Below are 23,893 nucleotides of genomic sequence, written 5' to 3'. Positions count from 1 at the left end.
ATTTTCTCAAATACAGATTTTAGCCCCAGATAGCAAATTCTACTTTGGGGGGTGTTGAATATAAAAAGAATGCTTGTGATAGGGGAAATTGGTAATAAAATACATAAGAAATAAAAAAAAATTGAGGATTTAAAGTTTTCTACAGTGTGTCTGTAAAGTCATGGTGCACTTTTGACCGGTCACAGGAAAGCAACAAAAGACAATAGAAATGTGAAATCTGCACCAAATAAAAGGAAAACCCTCCCAGTTTCTGTAGGATGATGTGGCAGCATGTGCGCATGCGCAGGTGATGACGTAACACCGTGTATACAGCGGAGCAGGTCATGGCCATGCCAGTCGAGATGTGCTCGGTATATTGGAAAGTTCAGTGTGTTCTGTGGCTCGCTAAATTCAAATCCGTGACCAAAGCGCAATGTGAATATCAGCGCGTTTATAATGAAGCGCCACCACATAGGAATAACACTACTCGGTGGGATAAGCAGTTGAAGGAAACCGGCAGTTTGGTGGAGAAACCCCGTTCTGGTAGGCCATCAGTCAGTGGCAAGTCTGTAGAGGCTCTACGGGATAGCTACTTAAGGAGCCCTAAAAAATCTGTGCGTGAGCCCACATTGAACTGCACTAAATAGGTATGAAACTGGAAGAGTTTTCCTTTTATTTGGTGCAGATTTCATATTTCTATCGTCTTTTGTTGCTTTCCTGTGACTGGTCAAAAGCGCACCATGACTTTACAAACACACTCTATTTTAAAGCAAATTCTAGTCTCTCAAGGAGGGGATAAGATAGTTTTAATTTCAGCATGTGAAGTAGAGAGGCAGGATACAGAGCAAAGCCCCATCAAAGGACTATGCATATGATAGACCTGAACTTATTGTTAATAATCAAGTTTCCCTTGTAAAACCTGAACTTCTCTGATAATCTATAGTAGACAATTTCAAATGATACAAAGAATACCTAACAGTTAACATTAAACATGATTTGAAACTATCAGGAAGTTCTAAACTAAAGGGTTTGAACATACTCTGCCAAAATTGTTCAGCTCTACTACCTGATAGCTGAGCCACAGTATTCTTTTTTAAAAAATTTATTCATTTGGGGGGGGGGGGAGAAAGACAAAAAGAGAGAAGGGGGAGAGGGGCAGGAAGCATCAACTCCCATATGTGCCTTGACCAGGCAAGCCCAGGGTTTCAAACCAGCAACCTCTGCATTCCAGGTCTATGCTTTATCCACTGCATCACCACAGGTCAGGCTCTTTTTTTTTTCTTAACTTTTTTCAATTTTATCTTTTGTGAAAATAAATACCCTAGAGGGTTGAGGACTGATGATGTACAAAAAGCAAGTTACACACTACATGTCATAATCTCCTTAAATATAGGTATTTAGTGGTTTGCACTTATAAAGAAAACCTATACTAAACCTCCATAAACCGTTAATTAGCAGCTAAACAAGCCAAAGAATACTTCCTGTCTACACTTCCTAATCCTTGTCCAGCTGATGATCACTGGCAGGTCCTAGGGAAGGCTATGAACTCTGGTTCCCTCTCATCTACCCAGCTCATCCTATTTCATGTGTGTCTCTTTCTTCATGTCTGAACAAAACCCTTCAGCTCTCTCCACTTTCTCCAAGATACCAAACTACAGTAAAATTTAGCTTCTATAGTGTATTTCTTTCAGATCTTGATTTTTAAAATGGATTCTAATTGGAACAAAAAAAATTTTTTTTTTTTTTTTGATAAAGAGATGAGAAGCATCAACTCATAGTTGTGGCACCTTCGTTGTTCATAGATTACTTTCTCATATGTGCCTTGATGGGGGTGGTGAAGTGGGAGGGTGCTCCAGCCAAGCCAGTGATCCCTTGTTCAAGCCAGCAACCTTTGGGCTCATGTCTATGATCCCATGCTCAAGCTGGCAACCTTGGGGTTTCGAACCTGAGTCCTCAACATCCCAGGGCAGCGCTCTATCCCCTGCACCCCCTGCACCACCGCTTGGTCAAGTGGAACAAAACAGCTTGTATCCCTTTTAAAGGAATCCCAGATAGCATACATGATTAAAGAATAAGCATTTGACTTGCAAAATAGCAGCTGCTGTCAAGGGCTTCAACAGTTTGAATATGTATTTTGAAAATTACCATTTTCATCACATTTACTTTGAAATTCCAAGTAATAAAAAATGTTCATTTAAAAATATATATTAAAGAGGGCATAAGTAAAAGAAAAAAATTAAAGAAACAGTGCCCTAGACTTCTGTAGACATAAAACTGTAATCTTTCACTATTATGCTGTGCTTTACTATAAAAATAGATTGCACAGCTCTTATATAGCTTTAACAACTTGATTATAAATTGCTTTCAAAAGTAATTTATTTGGATTTTCCATATCCTTTAATGAATTGCAAATATATTAACAAAAGACTCCCCCCCCAAGACTGTACAATTTCTGAAATAAGTCAGGAAAAGCAAAAAGAAGACACAAAATTACATTGTTTCAATGCAAATAGAACACATATATCACACCCAAACTTGCATTTTTCCAGGTTTTCACAAAGAAAACGGGTCACTATACTTCTCAGTGAAGACCCATATTATACTCTGGCTAATCAGAGACTTTCAAACTTTTTTCTTCAAAAAGAGCATTTTTAATAGACTAAATTCTGGTTATCACTGAGTTTTGTTTAAGGTACAACAGCAGCATGGTTCAAATGTTACTTGCAGTTCTTGGAAAAAATAAAAAATTTAAAGTAATGAAATACAGAAAATGTAGGGACCACCTTTCATTATTTTGGGTATCATTGTTCTCTGGAAAAAATATTTCCACCTATTAAAATTCCAGGGTTAAGAACCACTTCTAAGGGTGAAAAACATCCAATGTCACAACATTACTTCTGAACAAAGTTGTGTGTGTGATTATATGTGTATGTGTGTATGAAAAGCTTAGGAAAAAAAGATGCCAAAGTATTTAGTATTTTTAATTTCCTTCAAAGTAACTTCTGAAATTTGAAGCAAACATTTTGCTTTATCAAAATGTATGTTCTCTTCTGGTTGTTTGATCCCCATTCCATACAGGAAAAAAAGGAGAGAGAACGGGAACAGTTACTAGGTCGGTAATAAGGCTTTAAATACCGAAATGACTTTGAAAGTAAGTGTGAAGAAAAAATCAGGCCAAGCCTGGACTGAGTGTTCCTCAATCAACCATTGCCACAGTGTGCCTTCCACAACTATCCGTTTATTCTTGGTCTCAAAATTAGTACCAGAAAGACTCTCTCTCACCTCTGGCACAGGACATAAGTTCCTACTATAAAAGAATAACTAATTATATATAAACAAATTATTTTTCTGAGCTTACCTTTCTCTAGGCTTATTTGTAACAGGGAGCTCAGGTTGAAGTTTTCTATGAAACTATGTATTTGATACTGCTACGCAGCTGGCTTATGATTTCCAATTTAAAAAATAAAAGATTATGAAATTAAATAATACAGAACTAATAGATAATAAAAAGGAGTATTTGTTAGAATCCAAGTCCTGGCCTTTGAGAATTTTTAATGACATGCATTTACTCCCAACCTTTCCCTTTTCTTATACATTTTTTTTTTAGGCAGCACATACACATAGATTTTGGTAAGAAATGTTTTTTAAATACCTCTCTGGTACCCAATACCTAATCTAAGACTCTGACTTGAATTAATTTATAACAGTATCTAATCCACATTTAAGTGAGCAGATTAATAGTAAATGACAGAAAATTACTGAGTCTACAGTCTAAATTTTTTTCACATCTTCTGTAATCCACCTCATTTTCACAGCTTGACTAATACAGGTAACCAGTAGATAAATTCATCCTTCATCAAATAATCCAAAATAATAACTGTAGGTCTGTCATTCATAAGAAACTATAATTTGTTATATTCTGACATTGGCACTTAATAAAATGTTAACAACTAAAGTTTCTCTAAAAATTTCAATACATTACAATAAAGGAGATACACAATTTAAGACTTTAAATCTGTTATTGTGAAATTCCAATAATTCCCATTTTATTACGCATAATTAGATCTTTAAAATTGTGGCCATTCCCCAGACACCAACCTACATTATGACAAACACAGGAGAGAACACACCTCCTTCATAAGAACTTTTTTTTTTTGCAGCTAAAAATTCCCAATCTCCTAAACCCAATCACTCTCAGTAAACATTTTGATGATTCACATTACTGAAAACAATCTGAAGCAGAGAGAGGCAGAAAGAATGGAAACGACCTCAGCCAAAGGGGAATAAGCACCCTTGCACCTGCTGAAATGCTTAGTGAAGTCAAAGGGACGCTGTCTGAACAAACACAGATTCAAGGCTATGGTACGATTCTGACTGCCACTGTCATGATCTTGGAAAGTCTCTGTACTTTAGTGTTCTCACTGTGCCTACTACAGTGAACTTCAATGGTTGTGAAGGGTCTGGTTTTGGCTTTTCAGTGGCAACCACTCCATCATCTCTGAATGTTAAAGGTGATCCCACAGAGTTCAGAGAAGAGGCAATATGGTAAGGACCAACTTTAAAGATTGCAATACCAACACAACAATGATCAACACTTTAAAGAAAGATGAATAAATTAAAATTCTTGGTTAGACATTAAAGCATTCTTGCCAAGAATAAGTGTACACTGTATGGAGGGATATTTGATTCCTACACGAGTCCCAATAAGCTCAACATTTGTTTACAGGAGACACTGCAAGTTTAAGGTAATTTACATTCCTTGGCAATCAAGTTATTCTATTATAGGCAATGTCTTTTATTGTTACATCTGGCACTTGCTAACACCATTCTTGAAGAACCTAGAAATGAAGGTCAATCATTCTGTTTATCAGGAAAAGAACCAAATAAAAAAATTTGTGAAAAAATGACCAAGAAATTTTGGTTCATCACTATTTTCTGTATCTAATTGTTCCTTCAAGATAAAATGTAACTCTTCCTTCCATGATAGCTTTCCAACAAAGGGAGATTAAAGAAAAAAGCAAGTTCCCCACCCTACCCCCTTAAATTGTCATTCATACTGGTGAAAGAGCCAGTCTTGTTAGCAGCTAAATATTGCACTGCCTTTCATTCTGTGTACAGTCAGGGTCCAGTGAAAGTGGTACACTCATGGTGTAAGTAATGAATGATGACACTGCCGGCTCAGGAGTGAAGACTCAGTATATGGAGGGACAAGAAATATGTCAGCACTAGTCACACATCCAGTTGAAAAGTCTGATTTCCAGAAGTTAAAATTCATCACTTTCAGCCGCATGAAGTTGTGTGTCGTCCGCATCTGTCATGCTGCTCTCCTGGGATTCATCTGTTCCCACTTAAAAACAAAAGTCCACAGTAAGGTGTCTGGTAAATATTTCTTGTTGCTTCACGTAAACAAGTAAGAAAAACTTGTATTCAGAGAAAGAAGACCTTACATAATAGGCCCTTAAAAATCCTCACATCCTTCAACAGAATGTAATTCAAGTTCCTTATTTTACAGCAAGGTCTGAGAGATTAGTTTATTGCGTTAAACTTTTATTAGAGTTTTGACTACTAAAACTGCCTCTCCATAATGAATTCCTTATTCCTACCCTAGGAATTAGAACTAGTTTTCTGAGGCATTAAAAAAAAAAAAGATGGACATTTCCTCCACTTTAGGGATAGTCCCTGCTAGTCCACAGAAATACAAAATTTAACATTCAGTTTAAAAAGGGTTATTGGGATTTAAAACATATTAATTTTAATTAAAACCTTATAACCAAGTTTTCTGGAACAAAGGTTAACGTCTTAGTTTAACCTCATCAGAAGTTATTAAAATCTCTTATTAAAAAATATCGACACATTAAGGCTTGGTTCTCACTAGTTATTTTAAGATATACACTCCGTTTAGGGATAAAGTATTTACTGACTTAAACTATAATTCTTTGTTCCCTCTTCTTTTCTTGACCCTTAATATATATATTTATTGATAATATATATATATATCTCAATAAATCAAAGAATATACTTGGATTTCGGATTTGCCAGAGCTATACAGAATTTGAATCACCACTATGACAGATCTGTCCATAACTTAAAATGTGCACAAATTATTCATTTGCTTAGCACTTAAAATGTTTTCAACATATCTATTATCTCCCCCCCCACTACATTCCTACAAAGTAGATTAGCCTAGGTAAAAATCAGCAATGAATATGTCAAAGTCACACAGCACACTTCAATCAAAATTGAAGTTAGTTACCTGACTCCATATGTACTTTCTTATTTTATCACCCCATTAAATTTCCCTAAAATTCCATTTGTTATAAAGAATATAGCATGATTAGAAAAATAAAATTAAAGAAACATCTGGTCCATCTTACCTAACTCTGGTGTGGCATTTCACTAGTTCTTTGGTTTTTTTTTTTTTTTTTTAATTAATTTATTTTTCTGAAGCTGGAAACGGGGAGAGACAGTCAGACAGACTCCCACATGCACCCGACCAGGATCCACCCGGCACGCCCACCAGGGGCGTCGCTCTGCCGTGACCAGAGCCACTCTAGAGCCTGGGGCAGAGGCCAAGGAGCCATCCCCAGCGCCCAGGCCATCTTTGCTCCAATGGAGCCTTGGCTGCGGGAGGGGAAGAGAGAGACAGAGAGGAAGGGGGGGGTGGAGAAGCAAATGGGCGCTTCTCCTATGTGCCCTGGCCGGGAATCGAACCCGGGTCCCCCGCACGCCAGGCCGACGCTCTACCGCTGAGCCAACCGGCCAGGGCTCTTTGGTTTTGAGTAACCACAGACAAACCTAATTCATATAGGTGATACTCACTGATCTGTTCTTCTTGGGTTATTGGCTCCTCATCATCTGGAAGGTAGCGCTTATCAATTGCCTCTTTAATCTGGTTATTGGCTCCTTTAGGATCTAAATCCATAGCCCAAGAGAAATTCATCAGGGCAAGGTGAGTCTGACCTAACTTCTTGTAAACCTAAAAATAAACAGCAGAACTACATTTTTCATTAAGTTGTGAGCTTCAACTATAAAATCCTAAACATTAATATGATTATCTAAAATCAATTTTATCTAAAAACCCATTTTGTCAATGTCACGCCATTAAAATTAAAAAAAGAAAAACAACAACAAAAAACCCCATTTCGATGAGTAGGACAAGAACTCATGCAAACTTTTGAGTTCCTTTCTTCTTTTTTAAATGTTTATTTACTGATTTTAGGGAGAGAGGAAGGGAGGGAGACAGAGACAGAAACATCCATGTTTCCACATGTGCCCTGACTGGGGATGGAACTGGCAACCTCTGCATACTGGGACAATGCTCTAACTCAGTGGTCCCCAACCTTTTTTGGGCCACGGACCAGTTTAATGTCAGGAAATATTTTCACGGACTGGCTTTTAGGATGGGACTGATAAATGTATCACGTGACCGAGAGAAGCGTCAAGAGTGAGTCTTAGACGATGTAACAGAGGGAATCTGGTCATTTTTAAAAAATAAAACATCGTTCAGACTTAAATATAAATAAAACAGAAATAATGTAAGTTATTTATTCTTTCTCTGTGGACCAGTACCAAATGGCCCACGGACCAGTACTGGTCCACGGCCCGGGGGTTGAGGATCACTGCTCTAACTAACCGACCTATCTGGCCAGGGTTTGAGTAACTTTCAATATATTCAGATATTATTTTTAGAATTCCTTGTCTATATTGCTTGAGATTCCAATAAAACCTCACTCTGAATAGAACAATGATAATGGAAGAAATGGACTATAAACTGCTTGATTAGCATTCGTTTACAATTTGTTTTTTGTTTTTTTTAAGTGATAGGAGATGGAGAGAGATTCCCACCTGCACCCTGACTGGGATCTACTTGACAACCCCTGTCTGGGGCCAGCGCTCGGACTAACTGAATGATTCCTAGTGCCTAGGACAGATGTCTGAACCAATCAAGCCACAGGCTGCAAGAGTGGAAGAGAGAGAGAAAGGGGAGAAGGAGGGGAAGAGAAGCAGATGGTCACTTCTCATGTGTGTCCTGATAGGGATTGAACCCAGGATGTCCCCATGCTGAGCCGACACTCTATCTACCAAGCCAACCATCCAGGGCTACACTGATTTTAAAGATTTTATTTTTATTCATTTTAGAGAGGGGAGAGTAAAAGACAGAGAGAAGGGGGGGAGGAACAAGAAGCATCAATTCCCGTATGTACCTTGATCAGGCCAAGCCTGGGGGTTTGAAACAGTGACCTCAGCATTCCAGGTTGATACTTTATCCACTGTGCCACCACAGGTCAGGCCTACACTGCTTTAAAATAGTTATATCAACTCTCAACATCTGTCCACTGTTACCAACTACCTTAACCAACTGGCATCTGAAAGCCTAGTATGTACTGCCAATTAATTTTCTCCTTTTGGTAAGTATTTCTTTGCTAATTGGAAGCTAAGGGCTTTCCATAAGGCAGTCTCAGCTTATGAACATATTACTGGCCATTGGCTGCAAATGCTAATATACTTCTAAAGCCATAGTAGGATTAGCATTATGGGATGTGTGTTCTTGCCTCTTCTTTAGGGTATTATCTTCTTAAGTGTTAAAACAACATCCATTCTTGTCTGACAAGGAGGAGGGACAGTGCACAGAGCACTGGCATGTGACACTGAGGACCCAAGTTCGTAACCCCAAGGTCACTGCCCTGAGCACAGGCTCACAAGCTTGAGTGTGAGGTTGCTGGCTTCCCCATGGTTGACTTAAGCAAGGGGTCACTTGCTCAGCTGGAGCCCCCTGGTCAAGGCACATAGGAAAGCAATCAATGAACAACTAAGGTACCAAAACTGAGTTGATGCTTCTCATCTCTCTCTCTCTCTCTCTCGCTAAACTCCCCCCCCCAAAACGAAAAACTAAATCCATTCTTTATTTCCAGAGCATTCAGTTCAGAACTCTAGTTGAATTTGCTGCATCAATGTTGCACAGTATTATATTTATTCTCTAAAAGTTAACATTTGTGATGAAAAACATAGTTTAGATCCATGGCCCCAATCTTTACCTTTCCTATTAAGAAATACACAAGGGATTCTTTGGGAACAATTTGTTTCAATTCTTCAAGTTCTTGTAAAGCAGACTGAAAAAAAGCAAAGGAAAACAACAGTAGCACATTTTTAGATTTTGACTACCAAATGTTATTTGATTTCCCAAATCATTTCAATTACTAGACAGATCTCAGTAAATATACTTCCTTATTGTCTTAACTCTCCTTGTTGTGAAAATAAAATTAAATGAAATATACTTATGACAACAGGAACTAAGAAATGATGGGAATTTACCAGAATATACTAAAAACACACACAGGTGGTGACAACCCTTACTTTTGTCACTATTTATTTAAAATGACAATGTTCCATCACATTGTGGGTTTTTTTTTTGTATTTTTCTGAAGCTGGAAACAGGGAGAGACAGTCAGACAGACTCCCGCATGCGCCCGACCGGGATCCACCCGGCACGCCCACCAGGGGGCGATGCTCTGCCCCTCCGGGGCGTTGCTCCGTTGCGACCAGAGCCACTCTAGCGTCTGGGGCAGAGGCCAAGGAGCCATCCCCAGCACCCGGGCCATCTTTGCTCCAATGGAGCCTCGCTGCGGGAGGGGAAGAGAGAGAGAGAGAGAGGAAGGAGAGGGGGAGGGGTGGAGAAGCAGATGGGCGCTTCTCCTGTGTGCCCTGGCCGGGAATCAAACCCGGGACTTCTGCACGCCAGGCCGATGCTCTACCACTGAGCCAACCGGCCAGGGCCCATCACATTGTGTTTTGAAAACAAAACAATTCCACAGTTCCATTAATAGGCCTTCTCCCTTACACAAGCACTAAGCTTTGAATATCAACCTGTCATTTTAAATTATGATGAAGAATCTCAAAGTTAACCCTCTGCATTGAATTAAAGCTGTCTAGTAATCTTTTGACCATTGCTACAAGGGTAGGAGATTGAGGAGAAAGGAGAATTAAAATTTATATTTAAAGAAATATGATAATTAAAAATAAAACTAGCATCCCAAATGATATATTGTCCATTTTACCTAAAAATGGACAAAAATAAAAATAGTTCAATGTTACATAAAGTTACCACAAGTGAGGAAAATCAGATATTTTTATCACTGAAGGAAGAAATGTAAATTGATGCAAACTGTGAGGACAATTTAATATGGCCTATGAAGTTAAAAATTGCACGTAATCATTGATTCAGCAATCCCACTGCTAAGAATTTGTTCTAGGGATACACTCAAAAAAGTTCACTAAGTCCTCTTTATAAGAATATGCAACCCAACATGCTATTGCAAACACTAGAGGTAATCAAGGTATATCTAATCACTGCCTAGTAAGTTAAATAAATTACAGTCCATCCTCTATGAAACTATATCTATCTGTAGGTATTCAATTGTAAGTTTTTTAAAAAATAGCAAAAACAAGATGTAAGAGTATGTATAGTACTATTTTCCCCCCATAGTGAGAAGCGGGGAGGCAGACAGACAGACTCCTGCATGCACCCGATAGGGATCCACCCGACATGCCCACCAAGGGGCGATGCTCTGCCCATCTGGGGTGTTGCTCCACTGCAATCAGAGCCATTCTAGCGCCTAAGGTGGAGGCCATGGAGCCATCCTCAGCACCTGGGCCAACTTTTGCTCCAATGGAGCCTTGGCTGCAGGAGGGAAGAGAGAAACAGAGAGAAAGGAGAGGGGGGAAGGGTGGAGAAGCAGGTGGGCGCTTCTCCTGTGTGCCCTGGCCAGGAATTGAACCCGGGACTTCCACACACCAGACCGAGGCTCTACCACTGAGCCAGTTGGCCAGGGCTGTACAGTACTATTTTGTTAGAAAACATATATATCACACACAAATACAATTATATGGATATTATTTGCATAAATATTTTATAAATTCATTTATATGAGCATAAGCATAATTTTTATATTTTTGGCAGAAATCAATACATATATACCCCCAAATATCTTTAGGGACAGGATGATTAAGGAGATTAGGGAGGGGGAAACCTTTTATTTTTTCCTGGTAGCTTTCTCTACTTTTTGAATTTTCTAACATTATAAACATTACTCTTTATTTTCCTTCAATATCCACAGATGTTTATCTATCTGCATTTTTTATTTTTTTCTCTAATACCTCTTTGAAGTAAAATAAAATCTAAAGTAAGTTGGGTTAAAAAAAAAAAAAAGACATGGCCCTGGCTGGTTGTCTCAGTGGTAGAGCGTCGACCCGGCATGTGGAAGTCCTGGGTTCGATTCCCGGCCAGGGCACACAGGAGAAGCACCCATCCGCTTCTCCAAGCCTTCCCCCTCTCCTGTCTCTCTCTCTCTTTCTCTCTCTCTTTCCCTTCCACAGCCAAGGCTCCACTGCAGCAAAGTTGGCCTGGGCACTGAGGATGGCTCCATGGCCTCTGCCTCAGGCACTAGAATGGCTCTGGCTGCAACGGAAAATCACCCCAGATGGGCAGAGCATCGCCTCCTGGTGGGCATGCTGGGTGGATCATGGTCGGGCACATGTGGGAGTCAGTCTGACTGCCTCCCAGCTTCTAACTTCAGAAAAGAAAAAGACACATTACTAAATATCTAGTCACAAAAGTGTTAAGGGAAAAAAGAAAGTTGTAGAACTGCATTAGTTTCCTATTACTATAACAAATCACCACAAATTTGATGGCTTAAAATAAGGCATCTTTTATCATAATTCTTAGAGTTAGAAGTCCAATATGAGTCTTACTGGGCTAAAACCAAGGTGTTGGCATGACTGCCTTCTTTTCTGGAGGGAATCTGTTTCCATGCCTTTCTCTGCATCTATAAACTGCCCACATTCCTTAATCTGTTGCTTCCTTCTTCCATTTTAAAGGCAGCAGAGGCAGGTTGAGTCGGTCTCATGCTGGCTCTGACTACAGCTAGGATTAGATTGGGCCCATCTAAATTATCCAGCATACTTTCCCCAACTCAATCACATCTGCAGTCTTTTTTGTCATGTAAGGTAACATATTCACAGGTATCCAAGATTAGGGCATGGACATTCTTGGGGGGCCACTGTTCTGCCCATCACAATAGTATAAGTCTACATTGTTGCAATTAAAAAATATACAAAGATATATGTTCTGAGCAGTTAATAGTGCTCCTCTCTGGAGAGTAAGCTTATGAGGCATATTCAACTTTGTATTATTTATAGTATTTGAAATTTTTGTAACAAGCACATTACTTTCATTAAAAAAATAACAACCTACAAAGATATAAACAAATAAAGCAGTATTCAAAGATAGTTGGTTAGGAAAGGTATCAGAGGACTAAGGAATTTAATAACATAAGGGAATTTATAGCAGCAGTTCTCAACCTATGGGTCGTGACCCCGGCGGGGGTCGAACAACCAAAACACAGGGGTCGAGAAGCAAATGGGCGCTTCTCCTATGTGCCCTGGCCGGGAATCGAACCCGGGTCCCCCGCACGCCAGGCCGACGCTCTATCGCTGAGCCAACTGGCCAGGGCCTGTATAAGATTTTTATTGCTCTAAAAAGGCTATAAAGCAGCGGTTCTCAACCTGTGGGTCGCGGCCCTGGCGGGGGTCGAACGACCAAAACACAGGGGTCGCCTAAAGCCATCGGAAAATACATATTTATTATACAATACATTTTTATTTTTATTTTTATTTTTTTTAATTTTCTTTTTTTTGTATTTTTCTGAAGCTGGAAATGGGGAGAGACAGTCAGACAGACTTCCACATGCACCCGACCGGGATCCACCCGGCACGCCCACCAGGGGCAATGCTCTGCCCCTCCAGGGCGTCGCTCTGCCACAACCAGAGCCACTCCAGCGCCCCGGGCAGAGGCCAAGGAGCCATCCCCAGCACCCTGGCCATCTTTGCTCCAATGGAGCCTTGGCTGCGGGAGGGGAAGAGACAGACAGAGAGGAAGGAAGGAAGAGGGGGGGTGGAGAAGCAAATGGGCGCTTCTCCTGCGTGCCCTGGCTGGGAATCGAACCCGGGTCCCCCCGCACGCCAGGCCGACGCTCTACTGCTGAGCCAACCGGCCAGGACCTACAATACAGTTTTAAATAAAATATGTATTTCCGATGGCTTTAGGCGACCTCTGTGTTTTGGTCATTTGACCCCTGCCGGGGACACAATGTATTTTCCGATGGCTTTAGGCGACCCCTGTATTTTGGTTGTTCGACCCCCGCCGGGGTCACGACCCACAGGTTGAGAACTGCTGCTATAAAGAATAAGAAATTAATTCTATTTCAATTCTAAACATTTTACATATGCACCTTTCCCTTAAACCTAAAGTCAAATGTAATTTCTTGGCTTTTGTAAGTTTTTAATCGGCATTATCTAAAATATAAGATTTATTTAAAATCTTTTTTGTGTAAAGTAGTGTGAAAGTAGCTGAGTGGTAGGTTCATAGGGATTCATTATTACAGTAATAACTGAAACTTTCTTTTTTTGTGTATTTTTCTTAAGTTGGAAACGGGGAGGCAGTCAGACAGACTCCCGCATGCGCCCGACCGGGATCCACCCGGCACGCCCACCATAGGGCGACGCTCTGCCCATCTTGGGCATCGCTCTGCTGCAATCAGAGCCATTCTAGCGCCTGAGGCAGAGGCCACAGAGCCATCCTCTGCGCCCGGGCCAACTTTGCTCCAATGGAGCCTCGGCTGTGGGAAGGGAAGAGAGAGACAGAGAAGAGGGAGAGGGGGAGGGGTGGAGAAGCAGACAGGCACTTCTCCTGTGTGCCCTGGCCAGGAATCGAACCCGGGACTCCCGCACGCCAGGCTGATGCTCTACCACTGAGCCAACCGGCCAGGGCCTAAACTTTCTCAATAAAGAGGAATCAAAAAGTGGAGGCAACACATACATACTTCATAGGCAGTGTATTTGTGGGAAAAAAAAATGCTGTTTTATACACAAATATATGTAGGGGGCTCTGGTGTATCCTTAACACCTTACCTTCTTCCTTACTGTTGGCAACCCAAGAGAAATAAACTCAAGGAACTGCCAGGCTGAATGTGTCTGAGAATCATATCTGCATGTCAGGAAATGAAAGATTTATTATGTATAAACATTCTATAAGGTAGACTGTTCTTTATACCTTTCATAGTGTTAATGTTATAAAATATACATAAAATATAAAAAATAAATAAAATAAAATATACTTGAAATAGAATATCAAAATAAAAGATCTGTGATCATGGATATTAGTTACTTAGGAACACTCAGTTACAGCTATCAAACATTACTGTGTATTACAATGAAGAAGCCTGAGATTGATTTTAATACTGCAAAGCAGCAGCTCTCACCTTTTTTGGTCTCCAGACTTCTTTATACACTTAAAGCTTACTGAGTAACCCAAAGTTTTTGCTAATGTGGGTTATAGCTATTAATACCTACCATATCAGATACTAAAATTTTCATTTATCCATTATTAATTTAAAGGTCCTAAGAAGACCATTACATATTAATAGGTAATTTTTTTTTAATTTTTTTATTTATTATTATTTTTTTTACAGAGACAGAGAGTGAGTCAGAGAGAGGGATAGACAGGGACAGACAGACAGAAATGGAGAGAGATGAGAAGCATCAATCATTAGTTTTTCATTGCGCGTTGCAACACCTTAGTTGTTCATTGATTGCTTTCTCATATGTGCCTTGACCGTGGCCTTCAGCAGACCGAGTAACCCCTTGCTGGAGCCAGCGACCTTGGGTTCAAGCTGGTGGGCTTTTTCCTCAAACCAGATGAGCCCGCACTCAAGCTGGCGACCTCGGGGTCTCGAACCCGGGTCCTCTGCATCCCAGTCCGACGCTCTATCCACTGCACCACCGCCTGGTCAGGCGGTAATTTTTTTTTTTTAATGAAAAATAACTATTTTTCATAACAGTAAGTCAGTGAAAAGAGCAGCATTGCTTAACATTTTGCCAAATCTCTGGTTAACAGAAGATGAGTTATATTACATCATGTAGCTTTTGGAAAATTCCACTGTACATTTGTGAGATAATGATAGTGAAAAGGCAAATAACATTAAATATTTTTATGAAAATAGTTTTGACCATATGAACATCCTGAAAGGATTTTTAGGGACCTCTAAATTTCCCAGACCATCTTTGAGAACCACTGCTTTATAGAAATTGTAATCAGAACGATGCACCCCAATCCTTCTCGACTGCTCCATAACACACGATTTTCTCTCTTTTTTATTCAGTGAGAGGATGGGAGGCAGAGATAAGACTCCCACATGTGGTCCAACCAGGATCCACCTAGCAAGCCCACTAGGGGGCGATGCTCTGCCCATCTGGGGCTGTTGCTCTGTTGCTCAGCAACTGAACTCTTCTTAGTGCCTGAGACAGAGACCAGGAGTCATCCTCAGTGCCCAGGGCCAACTCACTCCAATTGAGCCATGGCTGCAGGAGTGTGGGGGAGGTAGAGAGAGAGGGAGAGGAGAGAGGGAGGTAGAGGGAGAGGGAGAGAGAGAGCGAGAGAAGAGGAAGAGGGGTGGAGATGCTTCTCCTGTGTACCTTGACCGGGAATTGAACCCGGGACATCCACACACTGGGCCGACACTCTACCACTGAGCTAACCGAACAGGGCCACAGTTTTCTTTCCATGAGAACTTATTAAAATTGTTATTAAAATTTTATGCATCTATCACGCCCCCCTCCACTCATGACAAACAGTGTCTAACAGCATTAGAGGTCTCATTTTTTTGCCATAAAAGACTCAAGACTTCCATGATTAGACACTAATACAACACATTAAATAGGGTGGTGGTTAGCAATGTTTTGTCAGAGAGATTGAGGTAGCACGCCGACACTATTTGATTTTCATTTTGGAGTCAAGGCATTTCAGAGGCAATCAGTAACTTTTCTTATGGCCCTTTTACGTTATTTTAATGTAGGTGTGTTAGATATACCTATATCTAATCCATGCATTAAAGTAGGTGTTATAATTTAGTCAGGCCCCAAGCTGGTACTCAAAACTGGTTATGACCCTTACAGCTTGGACAATAGGTCAGATCAGAACTTGGGCTTCCTGAAGCAAGTACAGGGATAATTTATATAGCATACCTATTAGGTGTGTTGGCATTAAAATGGTTTTAAGAATAAGTTGAATAAATTCCTTGAATTGAAGAGTTTGACCACATATCTAAAGAAGTACAGTGAAGCAAAAAACATGAAAACAAATGTTGAGTTATAATTGTAGTACCTCAAAGAGTAAGTTAAAAGTTGAAAAGTGATCATTAGATTTAAAAGAAGCTGTATTAAAAGGACAAAAACAGTAGGACTAGATACCACTTCTTCAGAAAGAAAAACAGAGTAAAACTAGAATTACTGAATAAAGACAAAGAATAAATTATAAATTGGATTCCTTTATATAGTTTCAATAATCTTGAAAAAATTAAGGGAAAGAATATACTAAATTCTAAAATGAGTTACTTGACCCAAGTTCTTCAACTTAAAATTATTTAAGATTCTTTTTAGTAAAATTTTACTCCTTTTAGTAAGAGCCTGAATGTATTAAAAAAGTAACCTGAATTTTTTTAAAAAGTAACTTGAATTTCAAATCAAAACCCTGAAAAGAAAAAAAAAACCAAAAAAACCCCACTTTGTATACATGCTTATGATTGAGAAAATGATAACAAAAACCCCATGTCACTTGGTCTCTTTTCTTTCTCAGCTTTACTGATCTCCTTTCTTCAATACCTTTTTTCAGGCTACAGCTTCATAATTTGAACACAGAGTGAAAAGAGAGAGAAACACATCAGACTAGACCCAGTCTCCCTGTTATAAGCTCATGTTATATCACTATACTTTTCCTTTATGTGTTCAACATGTATTATTTTTGTGATTATTTGATTGCTCTCCTTACAGAACTAGATGGAAAGCTTCTCCAAGAGAGGAGATGTGGTTGCTTAGTGTCTGACCTGTAATAGGTACTCAATAAATATTTGTTGAATAACGCATATACATTTGTCACCTGTTCACATATTTTGGTCCTAGGTTTATGGTTTAGGTCTTATTTTTAAGATAACTCCCTGATGGAAACTGCCTTTCTACATATGCAGTCTTTACAGGGGATAACCACATATTCCTACATAGTCACACATGCATTCTTCCTATGAGTATTTCACAAACGAAATCACAAAGACAATGAAATTAATAGTTTTTGAAACAGGGAAAATGAACTGAGATAAAAATTAAAGTATAAATAAACTTTTGTTGAATTAAAAAAGGGGGCAAAACTTCTTAAGCAATATAAACTTGAAGACCGTTAAGATACATATTTCTCACCTTATATTTTTCATTTGCAAATAAAACTGAGGCTCTGTGAAATTTGCATAGAGGGTTCTTAGGATCAATAACAATGGCTTTGTTGAGGGTATCCAAAGCCTTCTCAGATTTTTTCAGTGCATGTTGAACCTGTAAGAAATAAAGGTCCTATTAATGTATTCTTTTGATTTTTATAAAGAAAGGTGAGAACCAAATAATGTGACTCAAAACCAACAAAAAAAGATAATAAAACTACTAGAGATAAGATTGCACGGTCTCACAGGATTGTTCACTAGGTTAAGTAGATTTAGTAACTGATTACCAAACTTGATTAACAAACTTGATTATCTATAAAATCTCTTCCTGCTCTAATTCAATTGCTTTACTTTAAAGATGAGAATACTAACTCTAGAGATGTTAAGTTAAATAACTTGCTCTGGGATAGAACCTAGGTCCTCTGGCACACAATTCACCATTATGTATCCATAATGATAATCAAGATTCCAACTTTAGAGAAGACATTTAGTTACTTTTACATCTAAAAGACAAGAAAAACCTTGTTTTTTTCCCTTCACAAGAAAATCTGTACTATTTAGCTAAGTAATACATTCCAACAGGTCTATTATGGTCCTTTTAGTAGACTTTCTAAAACTGTTCAAAAAACCCCTAGACTTCCGACCAGGAAGGCATAGGTAAATGCAGTCCTTGTATCCTCCTACAACCATATCAAAATTACAACTAAGGCCTGACCTGTGGTGGCGCAGTGGATAAAGCGTCGACCTGGAATGCTGAGGTCGCTGGTTCAAAACCCTGGGCTTGCCTGGTCAAGGCACATATGGGAGTTGATGCTTCCTGCTCCTCCCCCTGTTCTTTCTCTATTTCTCCCTCTCTCTATCTCTCCCCCCCTCTAATAAAAATAAATAAATAAAAAAAATCTAAAAAAAGAGTAAATAAATAAAAAAATTAAAAAAGAAATTACAACTAAACTAGAGAACCATCATTAAGAAGAGTCTGAAATCTAGCTGAATAGAAATCCTACAACTAGGTATTTAAAAGAAGCCATCAAGACTGGGGTATGGCCTGACCAGGAGGTGGCATAGTGGATAGAGCATCGAACTGGGATGCAGCGGACCCAGGTTTGAGACCCCATGGTTGCCAGCTTAAGCGTGGGCTCATCCGGTTTGAGCAAAAGCTCACCAGCTTGAACCCAAGATCACTGGCTCCAGCAAGGGGTTACTCAGTCTGCTGAGGGCCCGCGGTCAAGGCACATATGAGAAAGCAATCAATGAACAACTAAGGTGTTGCAATGCGCAATGAAAAACTAATGATTGATGTTTCTCATCTCTCTCCGTTCCTGTCTGTCTGTCCCTGTCTATCCCTCTCTCTGACTCACTCTCTGTCTCTGTAAAAAAAAAAAAAAAAAAAGACTGGGGTATGAGGGACAGAGAGACAGAATGGGCTGGTCCCACATCCATGTGTGGTGGATAAAATTGGGAGGAATATCTCAATCACCAAGATTCTCTGAGGAGCAAGCAAGGCATCCCAGGCCCATACCAACTCCCCAAGCTCAGGATTCCAGGGCTGGGAAGAAAAGTCCCCATAACTTCTGGCTGCAAAAACCACCAGGAATTGAGGCTGAGTCAGAAAGAAGGCTGTTGCAGTCCCAGGTAGTTCCTTTTAAAGGGCCCACACACAGACATACTCTGATTTACTCCCTCTGGGCTTCAACACAGGAATAAACAGCTCCAAAGATACCAGAGATGTATAGAGAGAAACTGAATTGTCTGGCATCAGAGCAAGAACTGGGGGGGACAGCTTTCTCCCAGACAAAAGTGCTGGCAGATGTCATTGTTCCTTAAATGAGCATTTCCCCACAGAGCTGGCAGGTGGGTGCCATATTTGAGTCTCACTCAACCTATTTGTTACCATTTGCCCCACCCTGGTGATGCCACAAGAACCTGACCCACCAAACTTGCCGGTCCACCTAACCTGTTTACAGTGGCTATCCCGTACGAATGCCTGTCTTGGCTCAGACTTCAGACTTTCCTAAAATCTCTTAAAAAGCAGCATCTGGCCTCAGTGTGCCCCATTCCTCTAGCAGTAATTCACAGCTTGGCATCTTCTGGGCACCTCTAAGCCCAACACAGGTATCAGCCACCTTCAGATTGCTCTGTAGCTCAATCTAGGTGGGCTGGGCAGAATATAGGTGGCACCTGACCTTGACCTGCACCTCCTGAGAAGCCCCAGAACCAACACACCCAGTTGAGAGCTTCAGACCAGTCACCTCCATGGCAACACATTCAAGGAGCAGACTCAGTGGGGACCAAAGCCCTACTCTGTGGGTGGGCCCCTGCACAGCTGATTCTCTATGGTGGTTGATGGTTATAACCACTCCTTACAGCCAATGGGCCTGGGGGGTAAATCTGTCCCATTGATGTGCCAACAGCAATCGAGGCTCAACTACAACAGAAGGGTGTAGATGGCCCACCAGGGTTGAAGGGTTGCATACCTCAAATGCACAGCTTGGGTGATCAGGGAGGTTGTGCCACCGGACCCTAAAGAACACCTACTACATTAGGCCACTCTACCAAGCCCAAGAGACATAGCAGCTCTACCTAATACATAGAAACAAATACAGGGAGGTGACAAAAGAAACACATCCCAAATGAAAGAACAAAATAAAAGTCCAGAAAAAGAACTAAACAAAATAAAGATAAACAATCTACTAGATACAGAGTTCAAAACACTGTTTGTAAGGATGCTCAATTAACTTGGAAGAAGAAGTGCCTGACCTGTGGTGGTGCAGTGGATAAAGCATTGACCTGGAATGCTGAGGTAGCCGGTTCGAAACCCTGGGCTTGCCTGGTCAAGGCACATATGGGAGTTGATGCTTCCTACTTCTTTCCCTTCTCTCTCCCACCCCCTCACCTTTCTAAAATGAATAAATAAAACCTTAAAAAAAGAAAAAGAACTTAGGGGAAGAGTAACTGAACTTAGAGAGAACTCCAATAGCACAAAAAAGGACATGGGAACCAAGAAAAAGAACCAGTCAGAAATAAAGGGTAAACTAACTGAAATGAAGAATAATTTATAGGGAATCAACAATCAAGTACATGAAACTGAAAATCAAATCAGCAATTTGGAATATAAGGAAACAAAAAACACCCAATCAGAACAGCACAAAGAAAAAAGAAAAAAAAAAAGAAGATAGTGTTAAGGAGCACCTGAGACAACTTCAGGTGTACCAACATTTGCATCATGGGGTGGCTAAAAGAAGAGAGCAAGCAAGAAATTGAAAACCTATTTGAAAAAATAATGACAGAAGCCTTCCCTAACCCGGTGAAGGAAATAGATAAACAAGTCCAGGAAGCACAGCGAGTCCCAAACAAGATGAACCCAGAGACGCCCACACCAAGATGCATCATAATTACGCAAAAGTGTACAAAGAGAGAATCTTTTTTTTAAAGATTGTCTTGTTTATTCATTTTTAGACTGAGAAGAGAGAGCGAGAAGGGGGAGAACAGGAAGCATCAACTCCCATATGTGCCTTGACGAGGCAAGCCCGCAGGTGACCTCAACATTTCAGGTCGATGCTTTATCCACTACGCCACCACAGGTCAGGCACAAAGAGAGAATCTTAAAAGAAGCAAGAGAAAAGCAGTTAGTTACCTACAAGGGAGCTCCCATAAGACTGTCAGCTTATTTCAAAAGAAACTTTGTAGGCCAGCAGGGATTGGCAAGAAATATTCAGTGATGAAAAGCAAGGACCTACAAACAAAATTACTCTATCTAGCAAAGCAAAATTACTCTATCTAGAATAATTATTTATCCTAAATAATAAATCAAAGGACATAAAAAAAACAAAAAAAAAACATTTGGCCAGATAATTGGTTTGCTTTAGAGCATCATCCTGAAGCACAAAGCTTGCTGGTTCAATCCCTGGTCAGGGCACATACAGAAACAGATGTTTCTGTCTCTTTCCTGCTATCTCCCTTCCCTTCTCTAAAATCAATAAAATAAACCTTAAATAAATAAAAATAATTCTTCTGTCTTACATATTTGAAAATCAATGATCTGTAATACTGGGAAATGAACCATTTATTTTAAGTAACAACAAAAAACCCCAAGCCTCACTGTTCAATCATGTATATATACTCTTATTCTGCTATGTTACTCCTTACATGTTAAAAATAAAGTGAAGTGAATGGATGTGACTGTGACACTTTAAAAAGTATCACTGTAACAAGAATGTGAGAATAGGTACTGCAACACCTAGATGCTAAATTTATCTATGGTATGACCTTTGCAGGTTATTACATGTGGCCAAATACTCAGATCATATGTCTTAAATCCTAAATACTAGTTCCCTAAGATCAAAAAGCATATTCTCATATCTGAAAACTTCTAATAAGCCACACAAAATGTTAAAAACAATCTCTTCCACAATAACTTTAGAAGAAAGCCTACTTTAAAAAAATATCCACCTTTACTAAAGGGTATCAAGATACTCGTTTGATTTCCTCATCTTAGTAAAAATAAAGTTTTTTTTTTTAAAGTGAATAAGAGGAGGGGAGAGAGAGAGAGAAAAAAAAAAGGACACACAGGGACAGACGGACAAGAAGGGAGATGAGAAGCATCATCTTATTATAGTTGCGGCACTTCAGTTGTTCATTGATTACCTTCTCACATGTGCCTTGACTTGGGGGGGGGGGCGCTCCAGCTGAGCCAGTGACCTTGGGTTCAAGCCAGCAACCAGTGATCCTGCGCTCAAGCTGGTGAGCCCACACTCAAGCTGGGGACCTTGGAGTTTCAAACCTGGGTCCTCAGCATCCCAGGCTGACGTTCTATCCACTGTGCCACTGCCTGGTCAGGCATAAAAATAAATTTATTTATTTTTTACAGGGACAGACAGTGAGTCAGAGAGAGGGATAGATAGGGACAGACAGACAGGAATGGAGAGAGATGAGAAGCATCAATCATTAGTTTTTCATTGCAACACCTTAGTTGTTCATTGATTGCTTTCTCATATATGCCTTGACTGTGGGGCTACAGCAGACTGAATAACCCCTTGCTCAAGCCTTGGGTCCAAGCTGGTGAGCTTTGCTCAAACTAGATGAGCCCATGCTCACGCTGGCGACCTTGGGGTCTCGAATCTGGGTCCTCCGAATCCCAGTCCGACGCTCTATCCACGGCACAACCGCCTGGTGAGGCAAAAATAATTAAGTCAATATATTTTTTGTATAGCATGTAACTATAAAAGTTACAATGTCAATTTTCAAGATAATTGCCCTGGCGGATTGGCTCAGCAGTAGAGCAACAGTCCAGCATGTGGAAGTCCCAGGTTATATTTCCGCTCAGGGAACACAGGAGAAGTGACCACTTACTTCCTCACCATCCCACTTCTCTCTCTCTCTCTCTCTTTCCCTCCCACAGTCATGGCTTGAATGGTTTGAGCCAAGTTGGCCCTGGGCAGTGAGGGTGGCTCCATGGCCTCCCCTCAGGCACTGAAATAGCTTTGTTGTTGAGCAATGGAGCAGCAGCCCAGACAGGCAGAGCATCACCCAGTAGGGGGCTTCCCAGGTGGATCCCGGTCGGGGCGCATGTGGGAGTCTGTCTCTGCCTCCTCACCTCTCAAAAAAAATATTTTTTCCAAGCAAATTATAAAGAACTAGAATTCTTCCCCAAAAATGAACAGTAAATTATGCTCAAAGAACATAATTTCCTCATATTATATGCCACTTCCCACAAAACCAAACTTGCTGACAGATAAAGGGGTGGGGAAGGGAAAGATAGGAGAGAGTTGTGTGTGAGAGGGCAAGAACAAAATCTTCAGGTACTATTTTTACCGAGAAAGAAATACATGAGATTTTCTTTTAATTTTTTCTTTTCTTTCCTTTTTTGTATTTTTCTGAAGTTGGAAACAGGGAGGCAGTCAGACTCCCGCATGCGCCTGACCAGGATCCACCCGGCACGCCCACCAGGGTGTAATGCTCTGCCCATCTGGGGCGTTGCTCTCATTGCTCTGTTGCAACCAGAGCCATTCTAGCGCCTGAGGCAGAGGCCACGGAGCCATCCTCAGCTCTGGGCCAACTTTGCTCCAATGGAGCCTTGGCTGCGGGAGGGGAAGAGAGAGACAGAGAGGAAGGAGAGGGGGAGGGGTGGAGAAGCAGATGGGCGCTTCTTCTGTGTGCCCTGGCCGGTAATTGAATCCGGGACTCCTGCATGCCAGGCCGACGCTCTACCACTGAGCCAACTGGCCAGGGCCTTTTAATGTTTATTGTATTGATTTGAGAGAGAGAAAGAGAGAGAGAGCAAACTGGCAAGCTCTGTGCTTCAGGATGATGCTTGAATCAACCAAGCCATCTGGCCAGGGCAATACATAAGATTTTAAAAAGCAAACATACCTTTTCTCCTATCAAAGCATAACTTATTTTCAGAGAGAGAGAGAGAGAGAGAGAGAGAGAGAGAGAGAGAGATATTTATATATTTAAAGCAAGGCTATTTTTAAAATTATTTATTTATTTATTCATTTTAGAGAGAGAAAGGGAGGAGCAGCAGGAAGCATCAACTCCCATATGTGCCTTGACCAGGTAAGCCCAGGGTTTTGAACCAGAGACCTCAGCATTCCAGGTCG

At 40.5% G+C, this 23,893-nt stretch overlaps 1 protein-coding gene across 5 annotated transcripts in view; it reads right to left on the bottom strand.

The window, feature by feature from the left end:
* Positions 1-2,345: 2,345 nt before the first annotated feature.
* The window catches only part of CDC27 (cell division cycle 27), an 82,819-nt gene continuing 61,271 nt past the window's right edge, over positions 2,346-23,893 (bottom strand). For 4 of the 5 annotated variants that reach the window (XM_066363099.1, XM_066363102.1, XM_066363103.1 and 1 more), the window contains 4 exons: positions 17,281-17,409; positions 9,015-9,089; positions 6,799-6,955; positions 2,346-5,326 (listed from right to left, as the gene is read on the bottom strand). In XM_066363099.1, coding sequence (XP_066219196.1) covers positions 5,244-5,326; positions 6,799-6,955; positions 9,015-9,089; positions 17,281-17,409 — 444 coding nt within the window. In that variant the 3' untranslated portion in view covers positions 2,346-5,243. Of the gene's footprint in view, positions 5,327-6,798; positions 6,975-9,014; positions 9,090-17,280; positions 17,410-23,893 lie in introns of all 5 variants that reach the window. The other variant, XR_010748854.1, reaches the window with a different exon arrangement.

This window comes from Saccopteryx leptura, chromosome 2, assembly GCF_036850995.1.
Source record: "Saccopteryx leptura isolate mSacLep1 chromosome 2, mSacLep1_pri_phased_curated, whole genome shotgun sequence".
In the NCBI taxonomy this organism is placed as follows: Eukaryota; Metazoa; Chordata; class Mammalia; order Chiroptera; family Emballonuridae; genus Saccopteryx; species Saccopteryx leptura.
The sequence above is the reverse complement of the archived record's forward strand: the minus strand, read 5'-3'. Positions and strand labels throughout refer to the sequence as shown.